The 13,060-nt window shown below is 39.2% G+C and overlaps 1 protein-coding gene and 1 long non-coding RNA gene across 2 annotated transcripts in view; one reads left to right on the top strand and one right to left on the bottom strand.

The window, feature by feature from the left end:
- RHAG (Rh associated glycoprotein) overlaps positions 1-9,008 on the top strand; it is a 35,718-nt gene extending 26,710 nt beyond the window's left edge. The window contains exons 6-10 of the mRNA XM_083349957.1: positions 1,837-1,974; positions 2,815-2,933; positions 3,985-4,058; positions 4,411-4,484; positions 8,800-9,008. Of these exons, the coding sequence (XP_083206083.1) occupies positions 1,837-1,974; positions 2,815-2,933; positions 3,985-4,058; positions 4,411-4,484; positions 8,800-8,880 (486 nt within the window). The 3' untranslated portion in view covers positions 8,881-9,008. The remainder of the gene's footprint in view (positions 1-1,836; positions 1,975-2,814; positions 2,934-3,984; positions 4,059-4,410; positions 4,485-8,799) is intronic.
- Positions 1-13,060, bottom strand: part of LOC310632646 — a 1,302,393-nt gene that overhangs the window by 629,031 nt on the left and 660,302 nt on the right. The gene's annotated exons all lie outside the window — the stretch shown is intronic.

Here is a 13,060-nt window from a genome sequence, read left to right as displayed (position 1 = left end):
AATTTTAGAGTAATATTACCATCTCTGCCACACAGATAAGCAGTTCCCAAGTCTGCTCCTTTTTTCTCAGCTGCAATTCTCAATAGTAAAAGCTTCCAAGGCCAGCCAAACTATTATCTAACTCTGGGCTTTCAGCCAGGTTTCTTTTAGGCATAAATAAGTTGTAGTGTCCTTAGACTTTATTGTCTATTTTAAATGGCTGGTTCTTCCACAGTGGACTTGCTTCTTAGTTGCCCCAATCACAGCCAGAGACTCACCCAATTACTTCTTCTTCAAGAAGCACTGAGAGAGCATCCAGCTATCCAGGGGAGCAACAGTGTTGATTTCCAGAGCTTCCCCTTTCCAAGGGAAGCTTCTTCTAACTTAGAAAACGTTTTATTATAAAACTATGGAGAATCTGTAGCAGACCAAAAGAAAAGCTACAAGTAAGGAGCCATCTAGAATAGACTTAAAGAATTTAAATAACCCAAAAGAAAGAATTTAGCCATGCTTTGCTTATCTCATAATGTAGTTGTCAGCCTCTGCCTGATTTGGCTTGGTGCCTCACAGGCATCCTGCCATCAAGGGCTGAAAGGTGGGGGGGGGAGGATGAAAGGGCAATCAAGCTGTCTGTATGCATGATAGGAAAACAGGAGGAGGGAATGACAGGTGATAAAGACCAGAACTGCCAGATCCTGTTTGTACCAGTATCCCACGACTAGGCCCCCTGAGAAATATGTGGATTACCCTGGAACACCTCAGCATTCTCAAAACATCTTGGCAAGTTCCAGTTGGCTAGAAACAGACTGGTCACAGGGGGAGGGATGATCTGGAGGCAATCCTTGTGTGTGTGTGTGTGTGTGTGTGTGTGTGTGTGTGTGTGTTGCAAGTGCAGCAGAATTCAGAGCTGGCTTGACTCTACTGCAACCATCACTCTTAGTAAAAGAACCTTTTGCTTTAAGCAAATGAAGTCAAGGGCTTTTCTTTCTTTCCTAAGGGATCGTATTGGAGTAGGTCTGACAGTAGTGCTCCTGTACCTCAATAACAAGGATCATAAAAGTGGCTACCTTACAATTACATACATTTGATTGATTGATTCTGTACCATCAAGGCAGGGTTGATTGATTCTTAGCAACCATACAGATATTACAGGCATAAGAATATTTGATGTGTGATATCACATAGAGATCACAGGCATAGAAATAGCCAAATTCCAATAACCACTGGTTCCAAATCAACAGGATTGTTATCACAATGGTATCACTTGGATAATGAGATTTCCCAATAGGGAAAGTAGAGTTCTTGATGATTTCACTGTTGTTTAGCAAACATTTCTTGCCATAGAGAATGAGAAACAATGAACAGGGTGAAATTGTTTCCTTACCCAACAATTAAAAGTACGATGACTCTACTTTTCATTATTTTAATTCTCTGTGTATTTAACATATATGAAACTCCCAAGTTTCATTTATAAGAGTTAAATCAAAAAACAAATTATCTAAACTTGGTGAACCACTGCCAAGAAGAGAGCATGTGTTCATAGATTTTAAACCAATGGCTGGTCATATATCTTGTATAGAGCAGTTCCAGGTTGCTTCTTTAATAAATGAAACATGGTCAGAAGAAACACAGATTTTTGGTTCTGGAGATCTGTGGATTGGTCTGGTTCTTATAAGGCAGTGTTCTTATGTATCTTATTTCAAGGGTTATGTGTGCAGGCCATCATGTGCTGCTGCACAATTCCTATGGTACACTCAGATAATTTAAACCAAATTGATATCCTGTGCTTCAACTGAAAATCCTTTCCCTTGGCATTAGAGATCTCCTCTCACTTCTCATATTATATATCTCCTACAGGTACACATTCAAAATGCCACCTTGGCAGGCGGTGTTGCTGTGGGTTCCTGTGCAGACCTGGAAATCTTGCCCGTTGGGGCTTTGTTAATTGGTAGCATAGCAGGAATCATCTCAGTTGTTGGATATAAGTACTTATCTGTGAGTATTTTTTGTAAAGAAAAGTAATTCTGTACAGCTTCCCCAGCTTAGGAATCTCCATATTCTATGTTTCCAATATTCTAAGCTGTCTTCATTAGAATTCTGGGAGCTAGTAGAACACTTGTTAGGAAAGGCTTAGCTAATAGATACCAGCATAGATATTTGCACATGGCTGCATAATCATTGCACATGGGTATTAAGGAATCTCTTCTGCAATTGCCTTTCTATCTCCTCCAAGTTCCCAGGGACTTCCAGATTTCCATCATAGGAAGCAAGCTGTATCAGGGACAGAGACACCCCCCCCAAACAGAGAAGGGCTACTTTCAAGGCACACTTGATAGATGGCTTCTTCTGCAAGCATTTTCTGCACCCTTGGGTGGGATAGGCAAAAACTAAATGGATAGGCTATCTTAAAAGTACTCAGTCCCTGAGTTGCACTGGCATTATAGGGAATAATCTGCAGCTTGCATTTGCATTTGGAAATATACTAGTAGCCAGTGCAACCTGTATCTTTGAATTGTAGATATATATGATATTATACTATGTTCTTTCAATCAGAAAGAAGCCTGTGGGAAACCCAGATTCATGTCTGTTTAAGTGAGACTGAGTGTTGGGTTCTGAGTCTCTTCTATCATTCCAGTGAAAGCCAGAATAGTTGCATCCCATCTCATCTGTTTGTAGGACAGCAGACTCAAATCAATGTTTAAAGAAACTTCATTGCAATATACTTGTATTTTATAAAGCATGGTAGTTTGTGTAGAACGGAAAGTGAAAAAGAAGACAAGGAAGCTTTATTTTATTTTTAAAGCAATTGCAAAATGACCTTTTCTTCTCTCCTAGCCATTGCTGGCCTCCTTGAAAATTCAAGACACCTGCGGCGTCCATAATCTGCATGGTTTACCTGGGCTGTTGGGAGGCGTTGCAAGTATCATTGCAGCCGCTGTGCAAGTTAACAGCAAGTAAGTTTTCTTCACTGTATTTTACTGTCATGTAATTGACCAGACAGATTTACAGACTGTCTTTGAGAAATAAAGTCTCACCAAGTACTATAGATTGCAAAAATATTTCATTTTGCAATAGGATCTTAAACAGTTTTTCTCTGCTGGTAAAACAATTCTTATAACAAGATAGATAGTGATGCCTTGGAAAAACCAAACAAAGACAAGACTGAAAGTAATCAATCTCCCTAACAACAAAATAATAAATAAGTTTGATTGGTAACCTGTTTAGGGTCAGTCAGAGTAGTGGCATTTGATCATAGATCAAGCCCTAGGTCAGTGTTAGCAACTTTAAGCTGAGTGGACTTCAACTCCCAGAATTCCCTAACCACAATAGCTGGCCTGGGAATTCTTGAAGTTGAGGTCCACTCATCTTAAAGTTGCTAAATTTGGGAAGCATTGCCATAATATCAGCAAAGGAACTGGATGAGGCTGTCGGCAGGCCCAGAGGAAGAGAGAGAGGCTTTAGGAGGAGTTGGTGGAGGTGGCAGCGTGGACAATGTGAAATTTGAGCGGGCCACGAACAAGGAGTATATATCGGAGGTGGTGACCCTTTGAGAGCTGTATGCAATGAAATTTCATTTTGATGTATGCCGATTGGTGTACATTCAAAGTGACAATAAAGTTATCATCATAGCAATATCTGTCAGTCCTGCAACTATATGCAACTGCAACTATATGAGGTCCTGAGGAATAAAAGTAATAGGAAGAGGAAAATCGAGAAGAAAAAGAAACTCACTTGTGGTTTGCATTCCTTTCCCATTCATCAGCCTTGCTCATCCAGTATGTTCTTAGCTGAGTATAAAACATTTGAACAGGTTGCTTTGCAAAACACACTGGCACCAGCAAAGCACATACTGCAAAGTCTCTCCCACTTGCATAGTTGTTTATTGCTGGACTAAGTAGAAGTGGGTTTTGTGTGCACACATACATCTTGGCAACCAGACATAGTTGTCAAAGAAGACTGCATGAGGCTTCCAGATGACAAAACGTTGTTTTTTTCTCTTTGCAGTTTATCTGTTGGGATGCAGGCTGCTGGTCTAGGCTGCTCCGTTGCAATTGCTCTGGTAGGAGGAGCATTTACAGGTCAGTAAAATTAAGGCATCTCCAGGAAATGGTGAACTTCCTGCAGATAACAACTTCTGTAGAAGAATGGATGGATAAAAATGTAGCTTTATAGCATCTTTAAAAAAACTGAATAAAAATATGCAAAACTGTTCCTTCTTGGGTGTTTAATAAAAAAAACATGCTGTTACAACAAGTGTGTAATTTCTTTCTTTTTTTTGTAGAAAAAGACTGCTTTGGCAGCAAAGCATCATTTGCAGAAATAGCATATAGTTGCTTCTCTGTTTTAAGTATTCTATGCAATCTTTATGTCTCTTATTATAGAAAATTTTCTCACTGATAACCCACTATGTGTTTCCTCCTCACGATACAGGATTAATTCTCAGCTTGCCTTTCCTGGGACAGCCACCTGATCAGAACTGCTACGATGACTCAGTATATTGGGAGGTAAGAACTGCAATTCCGCCCCCACACACACTAGGATGTCTGTTAGCTTCTGATTTTTTTCACATAGATGTGATTCTTAGACCTGATTCCAGATTTTGTTTTGCTGAATGGAGAATTGGAAAGAATAAGCGTTGGTTATCTTAGGATCGACTATGTAGTTCTATTCTTTTTTACAGCTTTGCTAAGGTTACTCTGTCTGGGCTGAAAAAAATCTGGTTGAGTTATATTTTTTTAATGCTTTTACTGTCATGTCATGTTCATCCAGATTTTGGCAGCACAGGTGTATAGATCTTTTTTAATGCTGTTCTTTCACCCTCTTTCTTTTTCTCTCAGTTCCAGGATATGTTTTCCCCCAAGCTCAGAGCCCTCTTATTATTTTAATTACTATTTTGTTCCACTCATGCATTTCATAGTTGTTATAACTATGTTTCCCTCTCTTTCCCATTGTCTTCTTTTTTCTGTTTTCTTTCAGAAACCCATTCGGCAATATACTTTTTCCATTTCTCACAGAACTATATTTCAAGCATGCACACCATCTTATTTACATACATACGCAGGCTTGAATAAATGAACACGCTGCCTTCCCTACAGCTGCAATCTGCCATTTTTATATTTCAAATGTAGCATGAAGGTGGTGGCGGGGGTTAAACTTTTCTTCTCTGTGCCATGTCAGGTCCTGTTTTCCCCCTTCTGTTACTACTACTCCTCTTTCTCCTCCTCCTTTTTAGATTCAGAAACATCATGTGAATGATATGAGGAGCAGGAAAGGAGGGCTTGTTATCTTTCAGGATTCTTGCTCTCATATTTATTTTTGTACTCCCTCATTCCTGATCTTGCTGGATTCAGCAACAATGGCACATGTGGCTTGATGAAGGCTTCTGGATCTCTCTTTCTCTTTCTCTCATTTCCCACCTATCACCTATCACCTATTAATCTATGTGGTTGTGTAGCATAAAACTCTGCTCTAGATATTGCCCAGCTGTTTCTCTCTGGGTAAAACAGACTTCTGTTACCAGTAGTATGATATTATCAGGTTTTGGGCTGAGGTAAACTTTTGGCCTATGTTTTAATAAATATTTTAGAAATTGGGCTGTGTTTTTATACAGAGAAAACAGCTTAATTAATTAATTACACCTCTTGGAGGCCTAACATAACTATCTGCAGTCATATGTAGGCCTTTTTATCTGCCTAGAGAAATTACTGTGGTAATTATTACAGCTGTTTATATTCCACCTGATGCCAATGTCATTACGGCACTTTCCAAGCTGTATGACATCATCAAACAGGCAGCAGCAAACTCACCCAGTGGGAACTCTTGTCATGGCTGGGGACTTCAATCAAGCTTGTCTGAAGACAGTTCTCCCCAAGTTTGTACAGTACAGTATGTGCAAGTTCCCACCAGAGGGAAGAACACTTTAGACCACGTGTACTCTAATCTGAAAGAGGCATACAGAGCATTCCCTCTCCTCCACCTGGGTACATCTGAACATCTTTCACTCCTGTTGTGCCCAAAGTATGTCCCTCTCAAGAAAAGAACTCAGGCAGTCACGAAAAGGGTCAAAACCTGGCCAGGGGTGCTCTCAGTCAGTTGCAGGACTGCTTTGAAACCACTGACTGGAGTGTATTCGAAGATCAAGACCTGAATGCATACACAGATGCTGTACTCTCTTATATTAAAACATGCACTGATAGTGTAACAACAGAAAAGTGCATTAGAGTTTACAGGAACAGCAAACCCTGGATGACTGCAGAAGTACGAACACTCCTGAGAGCCCGGGATTCTGCCTTTAAGGCAGGGGACAGGGACACATACAGAGAGGCCAGGGCAAATCTCAGAAGAGGCATTAGGATGGCGAAACAGCAATATAAACACAAGTTGGAGAACCACCTAGCAGACAACAATCCGAGGCAAGTGTGGCAGGGACTGCAGCACTTAACCAACCACAAGGGCAGTATGAGGAGCACGGTTAACACCGATGCCTCATTGGCAGAGGAGCTGAATATCTTCTTCACTCGCTACGAGGTGAAAAGACCAGACTCCATAGCCTCTGCTGGCCAGCCTTCTGATTTTTCAGCAACTCATCCTATTTGAAGACCAAGTGAGAACTGTGAATCCCAGCAAAGCTGTAGGCCCAGATGGGATGCTGGGGATAGTGGTTAAGAACTATGCTGACCAATTAGCAGGGGTCCTGACAAGGATTTCTAACATTTCCTTGCAAACGGCATGTGTACCATCGTGCTTGAAAGCAGCTACCATTGTCCCAGTCCCCAAGAAAACTGCAGTTGAGTGCCTGAATGACTACAGACGTGTTGCATTAATGTCTGTAGTCATGAAATGCTTCGAAAGACTGGTTCTCCAACATCTCAGGACATGCCTCCCACTGGATTTCGACAAACATCAATTTGCCTACAGGGGAAATAGGTCAACAGACGATGCCATAGCTACTGCTTTACACTCTGTAGCAAGTCATCTCGAGAAACCTGGAAGTTACGTCAGGATGCTTTTTGTTGACTACAGCTCGGCTTTCAACACCATTTTGCCGAGCATTCTCATCAAGAAGCTGACTGACTTGAAATTCTCCCCGGCTATCTACGATTGGATTCAAGACTTTCTTAGGGATTGGGTACAAACAGTGAGGGTCAGGTCTGCTTTGTCCACCCCCCTGAAGCTTTGCACCGGCACGCCACAGGGCTGTGTGCTTAGCCCCTACCTGTACTCTTTATACACTTATGATTGTGTATCATCTGACCCATCCACTGCGATAATCAAGTTCGCAGATGATACAACTGTGGTGGGTCTTATTACAGGTGGGGATGAGACAGCATATAGGGCGGAGGTACAAAAACTATCCATATGGTGTAGTAACAACAACTTGCACCTGAACATCGGCAAGACGAAAGTGATGGTGCTAGACTTCCAGAGGAAAAAGGAGGAACCTGCCCCACTTTAAATTGGGGGGGGACTGTGTGGAGAGAGTTTCCTCCTTTAAATTTCTGCGAGCCTACCTCTGTGAAGATCTTACCTGGAAAGTTAATACAACCCAGGTGGCCAGAAAGGCCCAACAGAGACTTCACTTTTTCAGGGTCTTGTGGAAGAACAGGGTAGAACAACAGCTAATGACCCTCTTTTACTGGTCTACTATAGAGAGTGTCCTCTTGTACTGTATTGTGGTTTGGTATGCTGGTCTGACAGCCACGGACAGGAAAGCATTACAGAGGGTGGTGAGCATAGCACAAGACATTGTGGGCTGTCCCCTGACACCACTGGGTGACATCGCCAGGGCTCGCTGCCTTGGAAGAGTGAGGAAAGTTCTCAGGGATAACTCACACCCTGGACAGTACCTCTTTACTCTCCTACCATCGGGTAGGAGATACAGGAGTATAGCCAGCCGTACCAACAGGCTGAAGAACAGCTTTTATCCATGGGCTGTTAGGCTTTTGAATGGGAAATAGTTTTATAAACTTTATGCATGATTGACTTGCGAGGCCAGTGTGTTGTGCAATCAGCTCACATGGTGTAATAATATGGAGGATTTGTGTCACGGTGAGTTGGGGGTGGGGGCACGAAGAGAGGCTCAGCTAATCTCAATGTATACATGGTTGTACTTTGACAATAAAGGTTCATTCATTCAATTGGAATATGTGTGTTTTAAATCACAGCTTTTCAACAATGTGATTTTGGAAGAATGAAGGAGATATAAACATGCAAAGAAGATTGGAGTTGTATAGTGTAATGGTTGTTTATCTCTTCTTGAGATGTTTTCAAAAATGGTTTAAGTTAATTTTTATCTCTAACAGCAACAATGTTCCTCCAAATGGATATAAAAGGAGATAAAGAATGGAAAAGCATTTATTTCATCAACTTGACAAATGATCAAAATATGTAGATCAGAAATGTGAGAGACAATTCTTTGTTATCACAAGTAATGGTGCAACTATGGCTACATTGATATACAGACATATTAAACCAACAACCTGGTATAAAAAGAGGAACAGACCTACTGGGACATTTCCTCAGAAAATTCCCATTCAATTAATTTGGGTTTATAAGGTAGAACAATGCCAGTTCCCAATAGATTATGTGTAGAGATTTAGTAAGAGAGAGAGAGAGAGAGAGAGAGGGAGGGAGGGAGGGAGGGAAGGAGGGAGGGAGGGAGGGAGGGAGGGAGAGAGAGAGAGAGAGAGAGAGAGAGAGAGAGAGAGAGAGAGAGAGAGAGAGATTCAAAAACCTCAGTTAAATTCAGTTGGGGTAAAATTGAGTCAGATAGTTAAAAATCCCCTACTTGAATAAATCTCTGTATGCTATTCCTTCTAGATTCCCATTGAAGGAGGAGCACCTCTGGAAAACAATACAGATTATGAAGAGGATCCCAGCAAACTCACTGTAGAAGCATAGAAAGAATTATATATCTGCATTTTTTCCATATGATGTTTTCAATATCTGATAAAATATCCATTACGTATGTTGTTTTTTTCTTTCTATTTTTATTATCTTGCTGAAAAATAAAGCCAGAACAAACCCTTTATGGACTTTTTGTTGAATATAGGAAAAATATGCTTGTGATTTATGGGTTTAATGATCAGAAAGGATAGACTATGGAAAGGAAGGAGTTGTGATATAACCTTAGAGACAGAGGATAAAGTCCAAATGCATTCATAACTGCTGTAAAGATTAGAACTTATTTTTTAACAACTTGTCTTTTTCTCTTCTATTGCTTTCCTTTCTTTATTCTACTTTCTTTCTTTTCTTTACTTTACTTTCTTCTTTAAATGTTATTTTGTAAGATAAATTCTTCAATAAAAATTTATTAAAAAATAAGAAAAGAGAAAAAAAGCCAGAACAAACTGCGATCTTGTATTTTTTTTAAGGCAAAGATTTTGAGAATTATTTTGCAGCTCACAATGCATAATTTGCTTTATGTATACTGTATTGTACTAATTTATTCATAGCTGGAGTGTAAAGTCCAATGTATATTGCTAGGAAACTTTTTGTATCAACAGTCATTTCAAAACCTGACCTTTAATCCTGAAAAACATTCAGCAAGAGTTACAGTGGCACTGAATGACAAATACTTACAACAGGTCCTCGTATTTTCAACTGTCACAGTGTCTGTGTGGCCATGATTGTGATTTTCAATATTCTGTTCCAACTACCTATTTAATTTAATTTATTGAGATTTCTATACCGCCCTTCTCCCTAAGGGACTCAGGGCGGTTCACAGGGCATATATAAATAACAATAAAAAAATTAAAAAACAATTAAATCAATGCCCAAGTTAAAACAAGAATGATAAAACAAGCCTATAAAAACCCATATACCCCCATCAGGCCAGACCCGCTAGTTCAAATAAATGGGTCTTCAACCCGCGACGGAAGGATCGGAGGTCTGATGCCGTCCGGAGCTCAACCGGCAGTTGGTTCCATAATGCCGGAGCACCCACAGAGAAGGCCCTCCTCCTGGGGGCCACCAGTCGACATTCCTTGACCGGAGGCACCCTGAGGAGGCCCTCTCTGTGGGCACGCACAGGGCGGAGGGGAGTCGACGCCGGCAGCAGGTGGTCCTCGAGGTATCGCGGACCCATGCCATGTAGGGACTTAAAGATCAAGTAGATACAAGTAGAAAAATACTAAATTTTAAAGGCAGTTAAATGCCATAATCTTGCTGGCTCTCTGCCAATTAAAATTGACATGGGTCCCTTCAAGGACTCATAGGAACAAAACTTTGCTCAGAGAAGTTCTCTCTCCTCCAATGAGCAAAGTCAATTGCAAAGCCAACAAGAAGTTGGAAATCACAGTCATGACAGGTTTTTGCTTATCAACCTGCACAATCCTCACTTAATGATGGCAATTGAGACTTCCAAAATTGCTGTAGTTAAGTGACCCAGTCGTGCGACACCACACTTCTGGGCCTAACTGCCATTATAAGTCAAGAACTACCAGTATGACAGAAACTTCAGCAACACAGCTACATGGGAAGTGAGTGGAAGCAAAAAAAAAATCTTCTTCACCTCTGACATATTCTCCTATTGCTATCACAGTGAAATGAATTGCAAATACTGTTATGCCAATTAATTATGTCACCCAGTGAAATGTAGGTAGGAGGAGAGAGAACTTCTCTAAGCAAAGTTTTGTTCCTATGAGTCCTTGAAGGGACCCATGTCAATTTTAATTGGCAGAGAGCCAGCAAGATTATGGCATTTAACTGCCTTTAAAATTTAGTATTTTTCTACTTGTATCAAGAAAGACGAGACCTTGCATAAGTATATTTGGACTTACAGAAATAGTTTTTAAGAAGTTATACAACAGTAATCTTGGATAAACATAGTAGAAACAAATCACTTCCTATTTACCACCTCATGCCAGTTATTAAGCATTTGTTTTCATGGAGAGGAAAGCACAGAGAGAAAGGACAGAGAAACATTAATTATTAATAAGATGAAAATAAATTGTTTTGAGGTCTTTTCTTTGAAATAGGCAGAACAACCTGACTAAGTGAAATATTTTCAAATAAGCAGAATATTTTTTTAAAAAATTGCAAAAAACAGAGAATTGAATGAATCTGAAAACCTCATGACATAAATCTGAAGCATTTACTAAGCCATAAGCTATTGGTGAAATATGACTCAGCAAATAAATAAGTTAAAAACTGTATGTTTAAATGAATGTAAATGTACTTAATATTTTACATAAGAATTTTAAATAAATATATATTTTAAATTAAAAGTGCCAAATGTTTAATATAATCTCTAGTATTGGCACTGACATTTATATATTACATGATTTCCCCCTTTTATTGCTTGTCTTTTTTCATTCATTTTCAAACATGTTTCATAATAAATATTAATATAAATATTAAATTAATTAATATTAATTTAAATATTAAATAAACATTAAAGTATATGCATCAGAGCTAAATCAAGCACTCATTCTCTGAGCATTCCCTGACAGCCAGCCACACTGCTTTTCAAAACTCAAATTAGAATTGAAAATTCATGGATAAAAATCCTAAAGGAGAAAACAATTCAAGAAGCATGGGAAACTATGAAAAATACGATCATAAAAGCCCACTTCAACACAATACCACTGAAAAAGAAAAACAAGAGGAAACCAGGATAGTTGCACAAAGATCTCTGTGATAAACTGAAAGACAAAAAGGATAAGTACAAAAAGTGGAAAGAGGGACACATAAATAAGGCAGAATATCAGCAGATAGCCAGAATCTCCAAACATAAAGTCAGGAAAGTAAAGGCTCAGAATGAATAAAACTTGCAATAAAAGTCAAAAGTCAAAGATAATAATAAAAAAAATGTTTCTTTCAACATATAAATAACAAGAAAAAAAGTCAAGGAAATAATTGGTCCACTAAAGAGAGAAGATAGCAAGGAAGTAACAGGCAGTAGAGAAAAAGCAGAGCTGCTTAACTCATTTTTTTGCATCAGTCTGCATGCAAAAAGAAACTGTAGCCCAACCTATCAAAATCATAACTATAAAAGACAGACTAGAAATAAAAATTAGAATAAGTAAGAAAATTATAAGAGAATACCTGTCTAACCTTGATAAATATAAATCACCAGGACCTGATGGATTACATCCCTAGTGGATGATCACTTAAACATGAGCCAGCAATGTGAAGCAACAGCCAAAAAGCTAATACAATCCTTGGTTGTATGAGCAGAGGTATAGAATCAAAATCATGTGAAGTATTAGTACTGCTTTATAAAGTCTTAATAAGAGCACACCTGGAACACACATCCAGTTTTGGTCACCATATTACAAAAAAAGATGTTGAGACTTTGGAAAAAGTGCAACTAAGATGACTAAGGGCCTGGAGATAAAAACATATGAAGAACAGTTGCAGGAATTAGGTATGGCTAGTCTAGAGAAAAGAAGGACTAGTGGAGACATGATAGTAGTATTCCAGTATTTGAGGGGCTGCCACAAAGAGGAAACAGTCAACATTTTCCAAAGCACCAGTGGGAAGGACAAGAAAAAATGGATGGAAACAAATCAAGGAGAGAAACAACCTGGAATTAAGGAGAAACTTCCTAACAGTGAGGAAAATTAATCAAAGGAAAAGATTGCCTTCAGAAGTTGTAGCTGCTTCATCACTGGAGGTTTTTAAGATGTGATTGGATAGTCACTTGTCTGACATGGTATAGGATCTCCTGCTTGAGCAGGGGGTTGGACTAGAAGACCTCCAAGGTCCCTTCCAGCTCTATTCTGATTGATTGAAATGTCAATATGGATAGGTTGTGATTTGTGTAGTTTCAAATAATGTGATATTTAACAGTGTGACCACGTTGCATTTAATGCAATCCAAAATTAAGTTTCTGTGAGATTAGTAAGTGTGCAGTCAGGGTTGGGGGTTTGCATCCTGCTAATTCTTGTGTGTGTAACATGGAGAAAAAAGAAGAATCCATCAGAGGAAAACCATAAACATTTTTAATTTTTTTTTACATAAAAGCAAATTTAATTGAACAACATGAATGCTAAAATAAGGCCAGATACTGGAATGTCTGAATCTATGGTAAAAAAAAAGTTTTTGTTTTGCTTTGCGTAATAACTCTGACTTTGTG

This window comes from Vipera ursinii, assembly GCF_947247035.1.
Source record: "Vipera ursinii genome assembly, chromosome: 1".
NCBI lineage: Eukaryota > Metazoa > Chordata > Lepidosauria > Squamata > Viperidae > Vipera > Vipera ursinii.
This window is presented reverse-complemented; position numbering and strand designations above follow the sequence as displayed.